This window comes from Thalassophryne amazonica, chromosome 5 (assembly GCF_902500255.1).
Source record: "Thalassophryne amazonica chromosome 5, fThaAma1.1, whole genome shotgun sequence".
NCBI lineage: Eukaryota > Metazoa > Chordata > Actinopteri > Batrachoidiformes > Batrachoididae > Thalassophryne > Thalassophryne amazonica.
This window is the reverse complement of record NC_047107.1, coordinates 29,029,359-29,051,020: the sequence shown is the minus strand read 5'-3', so window position 1 is coordinate 29,051,020 and position 21,662 is coordinate 29,029,359. Positions and strand designations below refer to the sequence as shown.

General features: G+C 44.6%; 1 protein-coding gene across 1 annotated transcript in view; it reads right to left on the bottom strand.

The window, feature by feature from the left end:
* Window positions 1-10,899, bottom strand: part of LOC117510250 (tetratricopeptide repeat protein 28-like) — a 33,912-nt gene extending 23,013 nt beyond the window's left edge. The window contains exon 1 of the mRNA XM_034169890.1: window positions 10,682-10,899. Coding sequence (XP_034025781.1) covers window positions 10,682-10,711 — 30 coding nt within the window. The 5' untranslated portion in view covers window positions 10,712-10,899. The remainder of the gene's footprint in view (window positions 1-10,681) is intronic.
* Window positions 10,900-21,662: the final 10,763 nt, after the last annotated feature.

The following is a 21,662-nucleotide window of genomic DNA, read 5'->3' as shown; positions in this document are numbered from 1 at the left end:
ACACACACACACACAAATAAATAAAATAAAAACAAAAACAAGGGGCACTTGACCTGGTAAATAAAATCACTTCATGCTTAGTAACATGCTAATTAATTGCACCAAACAACCCTAAACTCTCATAAAATCCTCTACTCCTACATCTGCCTTCACAGCCACTGGGTTACAAGCCATCACCTCCTACACCTGATATGCCGCTGAGGACTTATTTTTTAGTCGTCTCATGTTCAGCGCTCCACCTGGGCCTTCATGAATACTGTAGAAGCCACAGGAGACAAGCTCCCCACCAAATTCTCACCCCAACAGGGAATCCCCTACTTAATCAGTTACCCAGGTGTCACTATGCAGATGAGGAGCAGATGATTAAACATAAGGTCAAGTCTGGGAGCATACTGGTGATGCCACATCAACTACATTACAGAACTATCCTGGGTCCAACCATACACGCAGACAGCTAGTCCATCAACACCTCCTGAAAGAAACAATAAATCTGTTGCAGAAAGGTAATGTCATCCCCTTGCTCTGTAAACAGGAGAAACACACGACAAGGAGGAATGGGAAGAACCACTTAATTTTTTTTGGAAACTGCTACCTTCCTGGTCGTGAGAAATGTGATATCACATGCACCATTCACCAGAAACGGAGTTGGTGTGAATATGAAATGATGTGATGATTGTGAAGTTTGTGAACTGTCACCATGTCACCTGTGAGAACTGCCTCTTGTTACATTGAGCTTAGCAAACAGAGGAAGACTGATGTTCCCTGTTGATTTGTAATCAGTTTTTTTTTGTTTGTTTGTTTTTTGCATATTTAAAGCAGAATACTACTTTTTTCTTTTTTAAACACACACGGTGGCTGTGGCTCTGTACTGAAGCAGCAGCTGTCGAGCTCCATCCTGCAGAGACGATGTGCACACACTTATTTGATAACAGCATTTCATTATCAATCAAATCAAAAATAACAGCTTGATAAGGCCTTTTTTTTTTCCAAACAAAGCCTTGTGGTTCTTAATTTTGATGCAAATCAATGATGTCATCAACAAACTATCAGAATGAGCCAGTGTAATCAAAATGCCAAATGCTGAATTTAAAATTATATAATCTACTGTTTATACCCCCACCCCTTCTGCAAGTGACACATTTCGTACGAGTCTCCCTATCCCGTTCATTTGACAGACATTTTGAACAGGGATTCATTTGGGTAGTTTCTGTTGTCATTATGATTTAAAAGAGTAAACACAGTTGTTTGACAATAAATGGCTTCACACAACCACAAGTGAAAAAGTTTTTGTGTTATCATTCCTATTCTCTGAAATTGGCAAAAAAAAAAAAGGGTATGTAAACCTTTGAGCACTGTACATAAGTATTCACAGCCTAATCATCCTTGACATGTCTCAACAACTTAATTGAAGTCCACCTGGGGTAAACTCAGTTGATTGGACATGATTCGGAAAGACACACACCTGTCTACATATAAGGTCCCACAGTTGGCAGTGCATGTCACAGCACAAACCAAATACGAAGTCAAAGGAATCATCTGTAGACCTCTGAGACAGGATTGTCGAGGCACAAATCTGGGGAAGGGTACAGAAACATTTCTGCTGCTTTCAAGGTACCAATGACCACAGTGGCCTCCATCAGATCCACCCGCACTCTTTCTAGAGCTGGCCGCCCATCTAAACTGAGTGATCAGGGGAGAAGGACCTTAGTCAGGAAGGTGGCCAAGAACCCGATGGTCACTCTGTCAGACCTCCAGCATTCCTCTGTGGAGAAAGGAGAACCTTCCAGAAGGACAACCATCTCTGCAGCAATCCACCAATCAGGCCTGTATGGTAGAGTGGCCAGACAGAAGCCACTCCTTAGTAAAAGGCACATGGCAGCCCACCTGGAGTTTGCCAAAAGGCACCTGAAGGATCCTCAGACCATGAGAAACAAAATTATCTGGTCTAATGAGACAAAGATTGAAAGATTGAGGAAACCAGGCACCATCCCTACAGTGAAGCATGGTGGTGGCAGCATCATGCTGTGGGGATGTTTTTAGGGCTGAAACGATTAGTCGAGTAATTCGAATAATTCGATTACAAAAAAGGCAAATTTCTATGCCTCGAAGCTTCGTTTAACGTTGTAGTACATATGCCAGGCCTGTGTGTGGTGCTGTAATGTCCCCAGAAAAACAAACAGAAGAAGAAGTAGAGCAAGTGCTAATCAAATTAGCACAAAAGCTACAGCTTTCCAACGCGACAAACAGAGGGAAATAAAGCCTTTTAGGAAAAAGACGGTCCACGTTGATCATCTGAAATAGCTTACTGTGCATTTCATGCAAAGCAGTGTGGTTTTTTTTGTTTGTTTGTTTTTTTAAAACGCAGTTTGTCTGCTGGCCGCTCTACGCGCGGCGGCCGGCTACTGCCTCTCTCTGCCCGGTGTGAGCGACTCAGCACTGCCCTCACACAGCTCCGTCCCGGCCACAGACAGTCTCTGAAAGAAGTCCACTCTTTCTTCTGTGTGACTCGCAATGAGTGTTTCGCTTTTTATTTTTCGCTTTTTTGGGCAACACATAATGCTTCACAAACATGGGAACTCAATAAAATAATAATAATATAAACCAGTGACTGCGAGGCTGCATGTTTAATTTCCAGCTGAAAATGAAATGCACTGGCTGAATCCCAGAGTGTTAAAAAGAAATTCATGCAGGGACCCAGTCCACCACCTTAATAAATAAATAAATAAATGAATAAAAACGGTTCAATTTTACAAGTTGGGGAAAACAAAAAACAGAAAGCCACAACCCATCGCCATTTCAGCAAAATGTCAAGACTTTGGCCCAACTTTGGCTGAGCTCCTGACACCAGGAAAGATCCAAAACTTGTAAAGATGTGAAAAAATAAATAATAACGCAGTGACATTGTGCCATTACTTAGGGAGAGCCCTGGACTTAATGTTTTAAAACGCAAAAGTACTTTTTATCCGATTACTCGATTAATCACCAGAATAATCGATAGAATACTCGATTACTAAAAAAAAATCAATACCTGCAGCCCTAGATGTTTTTCAGCAGCAGGAACTGGGAGAGTAGTCAGGATTGAGGGAAAGATGAATGCAGCAATGTACAGAGACATCCTGGATGAAAACCTGCTCCAGAGCGCTCTTGACCTTCAGACTGTAGTGAAGGTTCATCTTTCAGCAGGACAATGACCCTAAGCACACAGCCAGGATATCACAGGAGTGGCTTCAGGTCAACTCTGTGAATGTCCTTGAGTGGGCCAGCCAGAGCCCAGACCTGAATCCAACTGAACATCTCTGGAGAGATCTGAACATGGCTGTGCACCGACGCTCCCCATCCAACCTGAGTTTGATAGGTGCGGCAAAGAGGAATGAACAAAACTGCCCAAAGATAGGTGCACCAAGCTTGTAGCATCATATTCAAGAAGACTTGAAGCTGTAATTGCTGCCAAAGGTGCATAAACATGTATTGAGCAAAGGGTGTGAATACTTACGCGTTTCCTTGTTTTTTATTTTTAATAATTTAGCAAAAATTAAAAAAAATGTATGTTTCATTATGGGGGTGATATAAGTAGAATTTTGAGGGAAAACATGGATTTACTCCATTTTGGAATAAGGCTGCAACAAAACAAAATGTGGAAAAAGTGAAGCATTGTGAATACTTTCAGGATCCACTTTGCATGCTGGCTGTATGCAAATCTATGATGTACTGGGGGTCCCATAAATTCTTAGAATGTCCCAGAGAGCAGCCCAATCAAGTGAATCAAACATCTTCAGAAAATCAACATAGGCTGCAAAGAAGTGCTGCCAGATCTCACGCTTGCAGTGAGTAAGTACTTGCAGAGCTAGGATGCAGTTGATGGTTGACTTCTTGGGCGTGAAGCCAGGCTGCTCTGGTCGCTGAGCAGCAAATAATTGTAAGTAAATCCTATTAAGAATGACCCTTGCTAGTAGTACATTTCCCAGCACTGACAACAGTGTAATACCCCTGTAGATGTTGCAATCCAGACGATCATCCTTTCCTTTCCAAAAAGGGACAACAACTCCTTTCTTCCAGTCTGTTGGATTAATATCTCTATCCCAGATGGAAGAACAAACAATTTACAACACCAGCAGAACATCACCTCTACCCACCTGAAGAGGTTCAACCGAGATGCTAAGGTTCTGTGCAGCTTTCTCCACCCTCAGCTGTACTAACTGAAATTATTGTGTTCACAGAATACATTCACGTAAACACACAGAAGCCTTTGTAGACAACGGTGATACATTAATATACATTTTTGGCAGAGGCGGAAAACCTGAGCTTCACTGAGTAAAAGTCCCACCATGCACTGCTTTTACCTGTGGACCTAAAACAGGTCATTTCATTGATTAGCTCATTTATCTGCCTGAAGAGTTGAACTAATTGGAATCAGCTGGTTTCATGAGTGAGTGGAACCATTATGTCCACACTGAAGCCAGGGTTTTCTGATTTTTGGCTTTGGGTAATAGACCAATGTTGTAAACTGAATGTGCATTCTCAAAGGTGTGTAATTCTTGCATGACTAAGCGTGAAGTCCCACTTACGCTATCAGCTTGGGAGGCAAAGCATTATTCCAAGACTGCGACACTATAGTGTGAAGCATTTTACCGACTGTCACATCCTGGACATGATTAAGAGACTTCCCCCCTTTTTTAAGCATGTTATGGACATTTGCTGCAGTGTTATCCATAGATTCGACCATGTCCGTGTAACTTATGCGGCGCTTGCATGTTTGAAAACTGCTCACTTAACGCTTTTGCACCCTAAGCGGTTCCACGCGAGCAGCTTCGGGAGTACTTATTGCGCACATGCCAAACAATACAACAATAGTCTATTCTTCTGGGATGCTAACATTGCACATGCACGCTAACACCTAAAATGGTTTTATTTTTCCCATTTTCATACTTTCTGTTCCAAAATACACACAAACTGCTAGTTAGTCAATTAACTCAATCTTGCATCTTTACAAGACACTGAGGAACAATTCTGTCAAAACAGGCAGCATTAACAACGTGCAAAGAACATTCTCCTGTCATGTGTTCTGTACAGGAAGCATTCAGTAGTCCAAAGGATCACTAGTCTGTGTGTATTTACTCCAAATTAAGCCAAACATCGCAATTCACAATCACCCGTACCAAAGTCTTAATTACAAAATAGTGTGTATGACATTTATATATGTGCATCTTTTTTAAGTCACAGTCACTCTTGCATCGACTTTTAATTGAATCGAAAAAAGTATACAGCTAGTACTGCAGCCTACTGAAACTTGGCATCAAAAAAATTCATTTATTGACCTGAATCTTCAGACTAGTGGGATGTTCCCGTTCCATTACCTGAATTATACAACTGCGTGAAGTGCAAAAAGCCGGTGTCGCTGACCGAACGGTCACTCCCAAAAAACTGGTCCCCCCTGCCTTCACTGCACATGCGTCATTTAAAAGCATTAGCTGCGATCCACCAATTATCACCTCATTTCTGCTCAAAACTGCACTCCATTCATCATGTATCTCAGCGATAGATATCTGAAGCTTCTGTACAACAATCATTTCGTAATAAAAGACGGTGGACTGATCAGAGCACAGCAGTGGCACGGCAGACATCTGATTTCGGTCAGTTCGGTGCATCATCGATGCTTATCGATCTGATTCTTTATCGATTCCCTTATCAATACCGCTTGTAAATTTTCTATGTACTAAAGGGAATCGTTAAGCAAAAAGGCTATTGATGTCATAAATTTTGTTGTGGTAGAAATGTGCTTTCTAGCTTGAATGAATGAATGAATGAAAACTGTTTATTTCGAACATTTGATACAACAACAATTACAAGATAGATCAGTAAAGACAACAACAAAAAAGTTCCTACTGTGTACCCAACATGTCCGAAAAGGGGTAGGGTGAAGCATCAGCTTATTTATCCCTACCCCTTCTTCCCCACAACCAGTAATACCCTTTGCCACATATACACATAGATTCCTACACACCTAAACCGATATCAATATATATATATATATATATACACATATATATATACACATATATATACACAAACATAAATATACACCTACACATACCTACTTACATACAAAATACTATATATTTACAAGCCGAAGCAAAAACAAAAACACCCTAACCCTCATTACCCTTCCTCCTCCCTATACCTAGAAAAAACCATATTTTTGTACCGCTGTTTGAACTGGTTCATGCTTGGACATTGCTTGAGCCCCACTCCCAATCTGTTCCACATCCTCACCCCACAGACAGAAATACAGAAACCTTTTAATGTTGTTCGTGCCCACTGATGCTTTAAATTAAATTTCCCCCTCAGACTGTAATCCCCTGATCTGTTAAAAAACATATTTTTAATATTTGCTGGAAGTAAATTGTTTATTGCTTTATACACAATTTGTACTGTTTGAAAATGAACCAAGTCTGTGAATTTTAAGAATTTGGATTGTAAAAATAGTGGATTTGTATGATCTCTATAGCCAGTATTATGAATAATTTTTATAGCTCTTTTCTGCATTACTGATAGTGATTGTGTTGTACCTTTATAAGTATTACCCCATACCTCTGCACAGTACTGTAAATATGGTAAAACCAGTGAGCAGTAAAGAATGCGGAGTGAGTTGTGGTCCAGAATATGTTTCGCTTTGTTTAGAACTGAAATGCTTCTTGACAGTTTACTTTGTATATGTTTTATATGAGTCTTCCAGTTTATCTTATCATCTATTATCACCCCCAGAAACTTATTTTCATGTACCCTTTCAATATCTACCCCCTCGACTTGTAACTGAACCTGTATGTCTGTATTACAATAGCCAAATAACATGTATTTTGTTTTACTTAAGTTTAATGATAATTTGTTTCTGTCAAACCATATTTTCAATTTTCCCATTTCTATACTGATCCTCCTCAGTAACTCCTGCAAATCCCCCCCTGAACAAAAAATGCTTGTCATCTGCAAATAATACTAATTTTAATATTTTGGAAACATTGACAATATCATTTATATAAATTAGAAACAGTTTTGGACCCAATACTGACCCCTGTGGGACGCCACAAGCATTGTCCAAGCATGATGATGTATATTCCCCCAACTTCACAAACTGTTTTCTGTTACTTAAGTAGCTTCTCACCCAGTGCAACACCAACCCCCTAATCCCATACTGTTCAAGTTTATTGATTAATATGTCATGATTGATTGTATCAAAAGCCTTTTTAAGGTCTATAAATATTCCAACTGAATGTAATTTGTGGTCTATGGCGTTTGTAATCTCCTCAACTGATTCTATTAATGCAAGTGATGTTGAACTATGTGCTCTGAATCCATATTGACTATCAGTAAGTAATTTATGTTTATTTATGAATTTGTCTAATCTATTATTGAAGAACTTTTCTAATAATTTGGAAAATTGTGGAAGCAAAGAAACAGGTCTATAATTTGTGAAGTGGTGTCTATCCCCAGTCTTATACAGCGGCACAACCTTAGCTATTTTCATTTGATTGGGAAATTTACCGGTTTGAAATGATAAGTTACAGATGTATGTTAATGGTTCTACAATCCATTCAATGACCTGTTTTACCACCACCATATCAATTTCATTTAAATCGGTAGATGTTTTATATTTACAATTATTCACAATGTCTATAATTTCTTTTCCATCCACTGCTGTGAGGAACATTGAACAGGGATTTCTTTCTATGAGATTATTATCCCAATCCTCAGGTTGGGAATCGGGAATTTTTTCTGCCAAGCTTGGTCCAATATTTACAAAAAAATTATTAAAACCGTTGACTACCTCATCCTTATTTTCCTTCTTGACATTATTATCAATGAAATACTGAGGGTAACTCTGTTTTTTATTACCATTTTTGATAATGCTATTTAATATATCCCATATTCCTTTAATATTGTTTTTGTTATTATATAATATGTTACTATAATATTCCTTCCTACATACCCGTATAATATTAGTTAATCTATTTTTGTATTTCTTATATCTATTTTCTGCCTCTTTAGTCTTTAGTTTTATGAATTCTCTATACAGTGTATTTTTCTTATTACATGCATTTCGTAACCCTTTCATCATCCATGGTCGAGCTTGGATTTTTTGTTTTCTGTAGTCTTGTTTAATTGGACAATTTTTATCATATAATGATGTAAATATTTGTAAAAAAAGTTTCATATGCACTATCAACATCACTTTCACTGTATACCTTTTCCCAGTTTTGCTCCTGTAAATCCTTCTTTAGTGTGTTCATGTTTTCCTCTGTCCGCACTCGCCTGTATTTTATTTTCTCCTCTGGCTGATTCCGCCGATGGTTTCTATTATAAACGATGAAAACTGGTAGATGATCACTAATGTCATTGATTAATAATCCACTCACAGTGTTATTCTCAATATCATTGCTGAATATATTATCAATTAAGGTAGCACTATGGGATGTAATTCTGCTTGGCCTGGTGATTTTTGGATATAAACTCATACTGTACATTATACTGATAAATTCATCTGTTATTTTATGCTTATTTGGATTGAGCAGATCAATATTTAAGTCACCACAAATGAACAGTTTTTTGATTAGTTTTTGAGAACATTTTTCCCATACAGTCAGTGAATGTTTCAATACAAGATCCTGGTGCTCTATATATACAGCTGACTAATACATTTTTGCTTTTTTCTTCACATATTTCAATAGTTATACATTCTAATAAGTTATCAATCACAGTTGTCATATTGTCTACTATTTTATAATCCATGTTCTTATCCACATACACAGCCACTCCTCCTCCACTCTTATTCTTTCTGTTTACACAATTAAATTCATATCCATCCAGTTCAAAATCCATTCCTTTATCTTCATTGATCCATGTTTCTGATATAGCAATTATGTTAAATATTTTTTTAAACTGACTTAAATATTCTTTAATGTTGTTAAAGTTTGCATATAGACTTCTGCTGTTGAAATGGATTATTGATAATTTGTTATCCATTTTAATGATCCGATTAAACTGTTCATCTGTATAATAGCAACAACTGTCATTGATATTTGAGAAGAAATTATTGTCCGGGTCTGTATCGTGCTCCAAGTCCAGTACATTGTGGTCTGTGTATTTAAATGTTCTCAGTTCTACTTTTCCATGATCAGCAATCCTTTGAGTTATATCCTTCTTGTCTCCAGATGTAGATGAATAGGTTCCTCTGGTCTGTGTCATGGTGTTGTGATGTGTTTGTGTCCTCATACCTTATTGGTCATATTTGTCCAGATCCTCGATGTTCCTGATTACCATAACCTTCGCTTGTTCTGGTGTTCCATTCAATTTGATAAATGTTTTGCAGTTGGATGTCCATGTCTGTTGAATTTTTCCCTGCTTTTTTAAGAAACGAGCTTTCCTGGCGATGTCTGCGTTTCTTTTGGTCAGATGTTCATTGATGAATACGTTTGTTCCTTTGAGTTTCCGTCCCTGTTTTAACAATGCCATTTTATGTTTTCTGTTGACAAACCTCATTATAACTGCTCGCTTGTCTCCATCCTCTCTCCTGGGCAGGGGGTGGCACGCTTCAATGTTATTACAGTCCATTTGAATACCTTTAGATTGCAGGAAGTCAGCCACCTGTTGTTCCACTGAGCTGGCCTCCTGCTCGTTGGCCTCCCCTCCGCTGTCTTCTGACACCGCCCGTGCGTAGGATCGAGGTTTAATATGAATTCCTGTAATAATGTCGTTCATCCTTGTGTACTGTTCCAACTCCGCAACACGGTTCTCCAGGTACACCAGACGCCGGTCTTTCTCGGCATTCTGGATGCTTCTATCCGTGGTGCATTCAATGTGCATTGGAGGACAAAAAAATCAATGCAAGGAGGCAGCGAGCGATGAAACACGATTGAACGCGTCAAATGAATCTATGCACACTTAATGAATCGATGCACTTGCATTGCACGTTTGTATCTAGATATTGATTCATAGAAGTAATGTTTAAATTTCCAAACGTCTGGTGCATTTTGGAAACTATAACTCTTTTCCAAATCCTCATTTAAGATAAAACAATTTGCAAGGTCGCTAGGCAGCTGAGACATCAGATCCAGCCTCATTTTGACACTAGAGGTGTGCTGCGCATTGCCCTTCCAAAAATGATGGTCAGTTTCAGGAGTGTGAAGAATTAATTTATGCTGATTCGCATAGCACGTGCGTGGAACACGTACTGAAAGACTGATATAAAACACTAGAAATGCTGTGGCAATCCTATATCTTAGCTTAAACATGACAGATAATCAAATTAAATTTCATTCAGATCCAGGTTAGGACTTCAAAGTGATTGCTGGCGGAAGTGTGCGCTCACTCCAGCGCCAAGATAGCTGCTGCTGCTCAGTTTTTCTTTCCAGTACATAGCAAAGAAATGTGAATGTATATGAGGCCTGTTCTGTAATTATTTCTGGCATTTAAATCACATTGATGTTGGCTATTGTGTGGGCCAGAAAATCCCACACAGCTGCAGCTGCTGCATGAGCGGAAAATAATCGATAGAAAGCTTTTTACCTTTTCGCAGGCACTTATACTTTCTGTCCACGACGTGGTCTAAAAACCTATTACATTCGGGTGGGTAATAAAAGAACAATAAAGCTGACAGACGTAGAAAGAAGTTTGTCTTTAATGTATTTACCTTCTCTTTCAGAGTGGTTTGCTTCTCCATCCCGTCTGACTGTGGATTTTCGCTTTCATCCCATCACAGTCTTCAGCCTTCAAAAAAACAAAACAAAACAAAAAAACACCTCAAACCAACACCGGGAGTGTCAATAACAGGCGACAAAAACTCACAAAGACTAAGCTATGAAACGTTCGGAGGAAGTTTTCTCAAAGAAAGTGCGCCATGTTGTCAAATTTTTTCCTTTTTTTTTTTTTTTTTTTTTTTTTGTCTTTTTCCGCTGTTGCCATAGCGGATTTATCTGCGCGCGCGCACGTTGTGGGAACCTCGGAGAAGTGCACTCACAGTTTATACTTTGCTGTTTTGTTATAACGTTGTGTTGCTTTTTATCCCCTCAGTATAAACCTGAGAAATCCCTTTGGATTTTTTATTGAATTTATGAATCCGGTAATCGGATTAATACGTTTCTTTACTCAGAATTACTATGAGGATTCATAGTCTCACGAATATCAAGGCACAACTGACACGAATTACTTCTGCAAACTTTGATAAAGGCATCCTGTCAGTGGTCTCAAACAGGCGGCTTGTGGGCCAAAGAAGCAAAAACTGGTTGGTTGTCCATTCGCGGCTGCTCCCGTTTTGTGTTCGGGGTCGCCACAGCGGATGCAACCAGATCCGCATTGATATTTTGGCACAGGTTTTACGCCGGATGCCCTTCCTGACGCAACTCCAGTGTTACCTGGAGAAACACACACAGCCACTGGTGTTCCAAAGAGGTCTCCTGTACTAACCAGGTCCCGCACTGCTTAGCTTCTAAGATCTGACGGGATCAGGCTTACACAGAGCAGACTGGCTGCCAAAGAAGCAACAACTAAAAGTAGGTAAAGAACTGCATTTATATAGAGGGTTTTCAATCACGTGACCGATTTGCTGCAGGACAGGTGCTGTCTCCATTGTGGATTACAAGGAGGCTGGCGCGTGTTAGAAAATGGACAGAATGTCTGGTTATTACGATGCTTTAAATCCTCGAGATAAAGCTATTTATCATGATAGATGTGTAGCAGTTGGTTCAGTGGATCCGTATCTTATACCAGATAGTGAATTTAGTGGTGATGTGACGAACTGGCCGACAGTGTGACACTGCGATATTGTGAACTAGGAAGCTGCCAACCAGGTCAGCCTCGCCGGCCTCCTGCAGAGCATCACAGCGGAGCTCTGAAAGCGGAGGTCGTCTTGAAGTCCTGAGTGATTTCTCTCACCAGGCACTAGAAGGGCAGCTTGGGGATCAGCAGCTCGGTGCTCGAGGACCACAGTGTAAATAAGCATCTGTATTGGAAGTGTTCTTGTGTTATCCTCAGCAGTATTTTTATGTATTCTTATATAATTTTATGGCCAAATAAAATAAAATAAAATTCTGGTAGCAGTGGATTTCTGTTAGCGGCAGATATCTCAGCGCCACGGTGCCGTGAGGCTTCTTTACACCGACGTTGAAGCTTCTGCAATTGTTCGCCAAATGCATGTAGCGTAACACAGCGGCCACCGCATGGTAATCCAGAATGGCCACGGGACACAAAATGACATGACCGATACGTCACATGAAGACCCTCTATAGTGCTTTTCCATTTGCATCAGACGATCAAAGCACTTTACAATAACGCCTCACATGCATCCAGATGTGAGGGTGCTGCCATACAAGGTGCTCACTACACACCGGGAGCAATAGTGATTTTCCAGTCAGGCTTGGATTTGAACCAAGGATCTTCTGATTTCAAGCCCAACGTCTTAACCATTTGACCATCACCTCCCCAAGGAGGTACGCGCGTATGACCTAAATATGGCGCCTGCTGCTGTGGCTGTATCAGCTGCACCTGGCTTGCGAGACTTTCCAGGCAGTAGTGCTGAGTTTGTGCTTCGAGGAATGCGTTTATTTTTTGACAATCGGGAATCTCCCTATTTGATGACGGAGATTAAATTCCCCCTGCAACCTCATCTTCGAATGGTGTTCCTGTGATGAGTAGAAGTTAGGAAATTCTGTGAAAAATTGAATTGAAAAATTGCATCAAAAACATTTGATGTTTAAAGGTGAGTAAGATCAGTTTTCTAATAATATAGAGCATTTAATTCATGTGATTATGTACTTTTCTGTGAAGTTTGGTGTTGATCGAAGCCTTCGCATGCATGTTTTTATGATCCGCAAAACTGGTGTCAAGACGGCAGACATGGTGAAATAGCCTGTTTTTTAAGCTTGGAAACTACTGTCAGAAAACAGTGTTTATGCGGTGGATCGTTGCAAATCACACATGTAAAGGAGATAATAATTAGGTTTGACAGAGTACCATCATTCTGAAATGTGAACAATGAGACACTGGTCACAGCTTTCTGGTGTTTTTCCCTTGAACACACAGATGTAAATTACCAAGATCTTCCAACCTTCAAATACCTTTCTTCAGGTGACATTGAACAAATATTTAAACACCATTTTGAAGGTCTCTATAGGCTCTTTCCAGCCACACCATTTCTGTTACAATTCCTTTAACTTAACTTTAATTTTATATAGCGCCAAATCACAACAAAGCTGCCTCAAGGAGCTTCATATGAGTCTAACTTACTCATGTCACAAGTTATGGTCCTTCCAGTTAAGGGTCACGGAATGTCGGGTGGGGGGTGCACCATTGGCAGACTGCCAGTCCATCATAGGGTTGCCAGACTTAAGCCACCTTGACACGCACGAATGTAATCCCCGCACTGCCGTGCAGTTCATCATGCCAATGCGTCCCACTTTGTCCCACTTGATGCCACACTATATAAAATAAAGCCTGTGTCATATCGTTACGTAGCTATAACACATTTGCTCTCAGAACTTGGCTGGTGAAACCATTCTCTTGTTGCTGCCAGAACCACAGAGAAATTATCTACAGCTACAGGTTGCCTCGTGCATGTCGTGTGGTGGAGAATGCATTTTGAATCTTGTCTCAAAGATAATTATATATATATATATATATATATATATATATATATATATATATATATATATATATATATATATATATATATATATATCTCCATCCATTTTCTTCCACTTTATCCAAGGTCCACTTAATCACTGCAGACGCTGCATCGATCCGTCTGTCGATCTCACGCTCCATCTGTCCCTCTCTCCTGAAGAAGACCCTGAGATACTTAAACTCCTCCACTTGAGGCAAGGACACTCCACCGACCTGAAGGGGGCAAAGCACCTTTTTCCAGTCGAGAACCATGGCCTCGGATTTGGAGGTGCTGATCTTCATCCCGGATGCTTCACACTCGGCTGCAAACTGCTCCAGTGCACGCTGAAGGTCCTGATTTGACGAAGCCAACAGAACCACATCATCCGCAAACAGCAGAGACGAGATTCTGTGGTTCCCAAACCGGACCCCCTCTACACCCTGACTATGCCTAGAAATTCTGTCCATAAAGGTAATGAACAGAACCGGTGACAAACGGCAGCCCTGGCAGAGGCCAACGTGCACTGGAAACAGGCTGGAATTACTACTGGCAATGTGAACCAAGCTCTTGCTGTGGTCATACAGGGACCAGATAGCCCTTAACAAAGGATCCCGGACCCCGTACTCCCGGAGCACCCCCCACAGGGCGCCTCGAAGGACACGGTCGAACGTCTTCCCCAGATCCACAAAACACATGTGGACTGGTTGAATAAACTCCCATGAACCCTCAAGCACCCGATGGAGGGTGTAGAGTTGGTCCAGTGTGTGGCACAACCAGGATGAAAACCACACTGCTCCTCCTGAATCCAAGGTTCGACTATTGGTCGAATTCTCCTCTCCAGTACTCTGGAATAGACCTTACCGGGGAGGCTGAGGAGTGTGATCCCCCTGTAGTTGGAACACACCCTCTGGTCCCCCTTCTTAAGCAGAGGGACCACCACCCCGGTCTGCCAATCCAAATCAAATCAAATCAATTTTATTTATATAGCGCCAAATCACAACAAACAGTTGCCCCAAGGCGCTTTATATTGTAAGGCAAAAGCCATAAAATAATTACAGAAAAACCCCAACGGTCAAAACAACCCCCTATGAGTAAGCACTTCGCGACAGTGGGAAGGAAAAACTCCCTTTTAACAGGAAGAAACCTCCAGCAGAACCAGGCTCAGGGAGGGGCAGTCTTCTGATGGGACTGGTTGGGGCTGAGGGGAGAGAATCAGGAAAAAGACATGCTGTGGAAGAGAGCAGAGATCATTCACTAATGATTAAATGCAGAGTGGTGCATACAGAGCAAAAAGAGAAAGAAACACTCAGTGCATCATGGGAACCCCCAGCAGTCTAAGTCTATAGCAGCATAACTAAGGGATGGTTCAGAGTCACCTGATCCAGCCCTAACTATATGCTTTAGCAAAAAGGAAAGTTTTAAGCTTAATCTTAAAAGTAGAGAGGGTGTCTGTCTCCCTAATCTGAATTAGGAGCTGGTTCCACAGGAGAGGAGCCTGAAAGCTGAAGGCTCTGCCTCCCATTCTACTCTTACAAACCCTAGGAACTACAAGTAAGCCTGCGGTCTGAGAGCGAAGCGCTCTATTGGGGTGATATGGTACTATGAGGTCCCTAAGATAAGATGGGACTTGATTATTCTGATTACCTGACTTTGCCTTACAATATAAAGCACCTTGGGGCAACTGTTTGTTGTGATTTGATGCTATATAAATAAAATTGATTTGATTTGATTTGATTATTCAAAACCTTATAAGTAAGAAGAAGAATTTTAAATTCTATTCTGGAATTAACAGGAAGCCAATGAAGAGAAGCCAGTATGGGTGAAATATGCTCTCTCCTTCTAGTCCCTGTCAGTACTCTAGCTGCAGCATTTTGAATTAACTGAAGGCTTTTCAGGGAACTTTTAGGACAACCTGATAATAATGAATTACAATAGTCCAGCCTAGAAGAAATAAATGCATGAATTAGCTTTTCAGCATCACTCTGAGACCTTTCTAATTTTAGAGATATTGCGCAAATGCAAAAAAGCAGTCCTACATATTTGCTTAATATGCGCATTGAAGGACATATCCTGATAAAAAATGACTCCAAGATTTCTCACAGTATTACTGGAGGTCAGGGTAATGCCATCCAGAGTAAGGATCTGGTTAGACACCATGTTTCTAAGATTTGTGTTATGTGGGCCGCTGAAGAGGAGGTACTGCTGGCCCACCACCACCAGATGGCGCCCTGCTTGAAGTGCTGGCTTCAAGCACGAGAGGGCGTCGGAGCAACCAGGAGTGACAGCTGTCACTCATCATCAGCACCAGCTGTCACTCATCCACAGTTCATCACCACCACCATAAAGGCCGGACTACAACTTCACCTCCCCGCTGAGAAATCAGCCACTAGAGAGGTAATTTCTCTGCTACACTTAACTCTGACTTAGAGTCTGAACTTCTTTGCAGCCGTTTTCCTGTGGTGTGCCTTATCTGAGGGATTGGCGTTTGGTGTGATCAGCGACGGCTTCGCTTCACACTCCAACCAGATAAGTGGTTAGACAGGAGCTGCACGAGTGTGTGACTGGAGGTGGAGGTGCTCCTTCCCAAAAGAACACAGACTGTGGGATTACTGAGTGTACGAACTCACACTCATCAATACTGTTTCTGTTCTCTGCCAGCAGTACCAGGTCTGACAGCTGGAGACGGTGGCCATGTACGCGTCAGACGCCAACCGGGTGGCTTACGTAATAAATCTGCTTCAAGGAGAGGCACGCGCCTGGGCTACGGCGCTCTGGGAGCAGAATTCACGGCTCCTAACGACGTATACTGGGTTTGTGAGGGAGTTCAAGCAGGTTTTTGATCACCCCCCATAGAGGCGAATCTGCTTCGAACTTGCTGCTGTCAATCAGGCAGGGGTGTCGGAGCGCAGCTATGTATGCAGTCGACTTCCGCATTGCGGCAGCGCGAGCTGGCTGGAATGCTGTTGCCTTTGTAAACGGACTGTCTCTGGTCCTTAAGGAGCACCTGGTGGCGAAGGATGAGCCGCGGGATTTAGACGGGCTTATCGACCTGGTTATACGGTTAGACAACCGATTAACAGAACACTGATGGGAGCGAGACGAAGGGCGTGGTCAGGCACAAGCCGTCCCTCTTCCTCCCGGGTCCGAAAGGGAGCCGACTTCCTCACGCTCCACAGCCAGGGCACTCCACGTGTCGACAGCTCCCCCTGATGACGTTGCTATGGAAACGAGCAGGGCCAAAAGGCGATCAGATCAGAGACAAAGGAGGCTGGTCCGTGGGGAGTGTTTTCTCTGCAGCTCAACCGAGCACACACAGAAAAAATGTCCCAAACGGTCAATACAGCAGCACTCGTTAGGCACATGGGTGGAGAGACTGGGCTAAGGGTGGGTCACAATACCCACGTGGGGAGACCCCGAAAATCTGCACGCATCCCAGTCATGATCCTGAGTGGGGATCTAACCCTTCACGCCCCAGCACTGGTGGACACAGGGTCGGAGGGGAATCTGCTGGACAGCAGATGGGCAAGGGAAGTCGGGCTCCCTCTAGTGGCTCTACCTTCACCTTTGAAGGTACGGGCACTAGATGGCACCCTTCTTCCATTAATCACACACCAGACACAGCCAGTGACATTGGTGGTGTCTGGTAATCACAGGGAGGAGATTGTGTTTTATGTAACACCTTCTACCTCCCCGTGTGATATTGGGTTATCCTTGGATGATAAAACACAATCCCCAGATTGATTGGCTGTCTGGGGTTGTGGCTCAGTGGAGTGAAACCTGCCACCGGGAATGTCTCGGATCCTAGGTTCCGCCTGGTGTGACAGCTAATGAGGAGGTTAAAGTCCCCCCCAATCTGACGGCGGTGCCAAGTGAGTACCACGATCTTGCTGACGTTTTCAACAAAGATCTGGCACTCACCCTTCCCCCGCACCGTCCGTATGATTGCGCCATTGATTTGATCCCGGGCGTTGAGTACCCGTCCAGCAGGCTGTACAACCTCTCACCTCCTGAGCGAGAATCAATGGAGACCTACATCCGGGACTCATTAGCTGCCGGGCTGATCCGGAATTCCACCTCCCCTATGGGTGCTGGTTTCTTTTTTGTGGGCAAGAAAGACGGCGGACTCCGTCCATGCATTGATTACAGGGGGCTGAACGAAATCACGGTTTGCAACCGATACCCTTTGCCCCTGTTAGATTCAGTGTTCATGCCCCTGCATGGAGCCCAAATATTCACAAAACTGGATCTTAGGAATGCGTACCACCTGGTTCGGAACACCCCGTTAGGTCACTTTGAGTACCTGGTCATGCCGTTCGGCCTCACTAACGCCCCTGCCACGTTCCAAGCTTTGGTAAACGATGTCTTGCGGGACTTCCTGCATCAGTTTGTCTTCGTATATCTGGACGATATACTCATCTTTTCCCCGGATCCTGAGACTCATGTTACGCATGTACGTCAGGTCCTGCAGTGGTTGTTGGAGAACCGGCTGTTTGTGAAGGGCGAGAAGTGCGAGTTCCACCATACTTCTTTGTCCTTCATGGGGTTCATAATCTCCTCCAACTCCGTCACCCCTAATCCGGCCAAGGTAGCGGCGGTGAGAGATTGGACCCAACCAACAAACCGTAGGAAACTACAACAGTTCCTCGGTTTTGCTAATTTTTACCGGAGGTTCATCAAGGGCTACAGTCAGGTGGTTAGGCCCCTGACAGCCCTGACCTCCACAAAAGTCCCCTTCACCTGGTCGGATCAGTGCGAAGCCGCGTTTAGAGAGTTGAAACGCCGGTTCTCGACTGCACCAGTTCTGGTGCAGCCCGATCCAAGTCGCCAGTTTATAGTCGAAGTGGACGCCTCTGACTCAGGGATAGGAGCCGTGCTGTCCCAGAGCAGGGAGTCCGACAAGGTTCTCCACCCATGTGCCTATTTTTCCCGCAGGTTGACCCCGGCTGAAAGGAATTATGACGTCGGCAATCGGGAACTTCTTGCAGTGAAGGAGGCTCTGGAGGAGTGGAGACACCTGTTGGAGGGAGCTTCGGTACCGTTCACGGTTTTCACTGACCATCGGAACCTGGAGTACATTCGGACCGCCAAGCATCTGAACCCCAGGCAAGCCCGCTGGTCACTGTTCTTCGGGCGTTTTGACTTTCGGATCACATACCGCCCCGGGACAAAGAACCAACGATCTGACGCCCTGTCCCGGGTGCACGAAGAGGAGGTGAGGACCGAGCTGTCAGACCCAACCGAAACCATCATCCCCGAGTCCACTGTCGTGGCCACCCTCACCTGGGACGTGGAGAAGACCGTCCGGGAGGCCTTGACACGGAACCCGGACCCGGGGACCGGCCCAAAGAACAGACTATACGTCCTACCAGAAGCAAGAGCTGCCGTCCTGGACTTCTGTCATGGTTCCAAGCTCTCCTGCCACCCAGGGGTGCGAAGAACCATGGCAGTTGTCCGGCAGCGCTTCTGGTGGGCGTCTCTGGAAGCCGACGTCCGGGAGTACGTCCAGGCCTGCACCACCTGCGCCAGGGGCAAAGCAGATCATCAAAAGACCCAGGGCCTCCTCCAGCCTTTGCCCGTACCTCATCACCCCTGGTCTCACATCGGCCTGGACTTCGTCACGGGCCTCCCGCCGTCCCAGGGCAAGACCACCATCCTCACGATAGTGGACCGGTTCTCCAAGGCGGCCCACTTCGTGGCCCTCCCGAAGCTCCCAACGTCCCAGGAGACTGCAGACCTCCTGGTCCACCATGTCGTGCGTCTGCATGGGATTCCATCAGACTTTGTCTCGGATCGTGGTCCTCAGTTCTCCTCCCAGGTCTGGAGGAGCTTCTGCAGGGAACTGGGGGCCACCGTAAGTCTCTCGTCCGGGTACCATCCCCAGACGAACGGGCAGGCAGAGTGGACGAATCAGGAACTGGAGCAGGCCCTCCGTTGCGTGACCTCCGCGCACCCGACGGCCTGGAGTGACCATCTGGTCTGGATCAAGTACGCTCATAATAGCCAGGTATCATCGGCTACCAGCCTCTCCCCGTTTGAGGTGTGTTTGGGGTACCAGCCCCCATTGTTCCCGCTAGTGGAGGGAGAGGTCAGGGTGCCCTCGGTCCAGGCCCATCTGAGGAGGTGCTGTCGGGTGTGGTGTACCGCCAGCTCTGCCCTGCTCAAGGCCCGGACGAGGGCTAAGGCCCATGCAGACCGCCGGCGTGCCCCGGCCCCTATGTATCAGCCCGGGCAGGCGGTTTGGCTATCCACGCAGGACATTCCACTACAGGTAGAATCCCAAAAACTAAAGGACAGGTTCATTGGACCATTTTCCATACTTAAAGTCCTCAGTCCGGCCGCAGTGAAGCTGAAGCTACCAGCTTCACTGCGGATTCATCCAGTGTTCCATGTTTCACGAATCAAACCCTACCACATATCAACTCTCTGCACCCCCGGACCGGCGCTGCCTCTTGCCCGGATCATAGATGGAGAGCCTGCCTGGACCGTGCGCAGGCTCCTGGACGTCCATCGAAAGGGCCGAGGGTTTCAGTATCTGGTGGACTGGGAGGGTTATGGACCCGAAGAGCGCTCCTGGGTGAAGAGGAGCTTCATCCTGGACCCAGGCCTCCTGGCCGACTTCTACACCCGTCACCCGGACAAGCCTGGTCGGGCGCCAGGAGGCGCCCGTTGAGGGGGGGGTTCTGTTGTGTGGGCCGCTGAAGAGGAGGTACTGCTGGCCCACCACCACCAGATGGCGCCCTGCTTGAAGTGCGGGCTTCAAGCACGACATGGCGTCGGAGCAACCGGGAGTGACAGCTGTCACTCATCATCAGCACCAGCTGTCACTCATCCACAGTTCATCACCACCACCATAAAGGCCGGACTACAACTCCACCTCCCCGCCGAGAAATCAGCCACTAGAGAGGTAATTTCTCTGCTACACTTAACTCTGACTTAGAGTCTGAACTTCTTTGGAGCCGTTTTCCTGTGGTGTGCCTTATCTGAGGGACTGGCGTTTGGTGTGATCAGCGACGGCTTCGCTTCACACTCCAACCAACAATTTGTGGGGCCAAGTACAATAACTTCAGTTTTATCTGAATTTAAAAGCAGGAAATTAGAGGTCATCCATGTTTTATGTCTGAAAGACATTCCTGCAGTTTAACTAATTGGTTTGTGTCCTCTGCCTTCATGGATAGATAAAGCTGGGTATCATCTGTGTGACAATGAAAATTTAAGCAATGCTTTCTAATCCAGAGGCACTATTCCCAACCGCCACGTGATGTTGCAGAGACGTGGCAACCAAGACAGTCACACAAAATCCAGAGACTTAAGGTACTCCAGATGGTTTTCATCCACCCCGGGAGCCTTGCCACAGAGGAGCTTTCAGACCACCTTGGTGACTTCGGCCTGGGTGATGGATGAGTCCGCCTCTGAGTCCCCAGTCTCTGCTTCCTCTTCGGACTCGGACCCTCACGATATGTTTGGGCCTGTCAGGTCTGACCGGCTTCCTCCCCTCCCAGCGGATCCAACTCACCACCAGGTGGTGATCGGTTGACAGCTCATCCCTCTCTTCACCCGAGTGTCCGAGACACATGGCCGAAGGTCAGCTGATACGACTACAAAGTCGATCTTCAACCTCCAGCTCAGGGTGTCCTGGTGCCATGTGGACTTATGGACACCCTTGTGCTCGAACATAGTGTTTGTGATGGACAACCTGTGGCTAGCACAGAAGTCCAACAACTGAACACCACTCGGGTTCAGATCGGGGAGGCCGTGCTTCCCGATCACCCCCCTCCAGGTCTCACTGTTGCCGCCCACATGGGCATTGAAGTCCCCCAGGAGAACAATGGAGTCCCCAGTCAGAGCACTATCTAGTACCCCTCCCAGGGACTCCAAGAAGGTTGGGTACTCTGCACTGCTGCATGGCCCGTAGGCTGAGACAACAGTGAGAGACCTGTCCCTGACTCGAAGGCGTAGGGACGCGACCCTCTCATTCACCAGGGTGAACTCCAACACATGGCGACTGAGCTGGGGA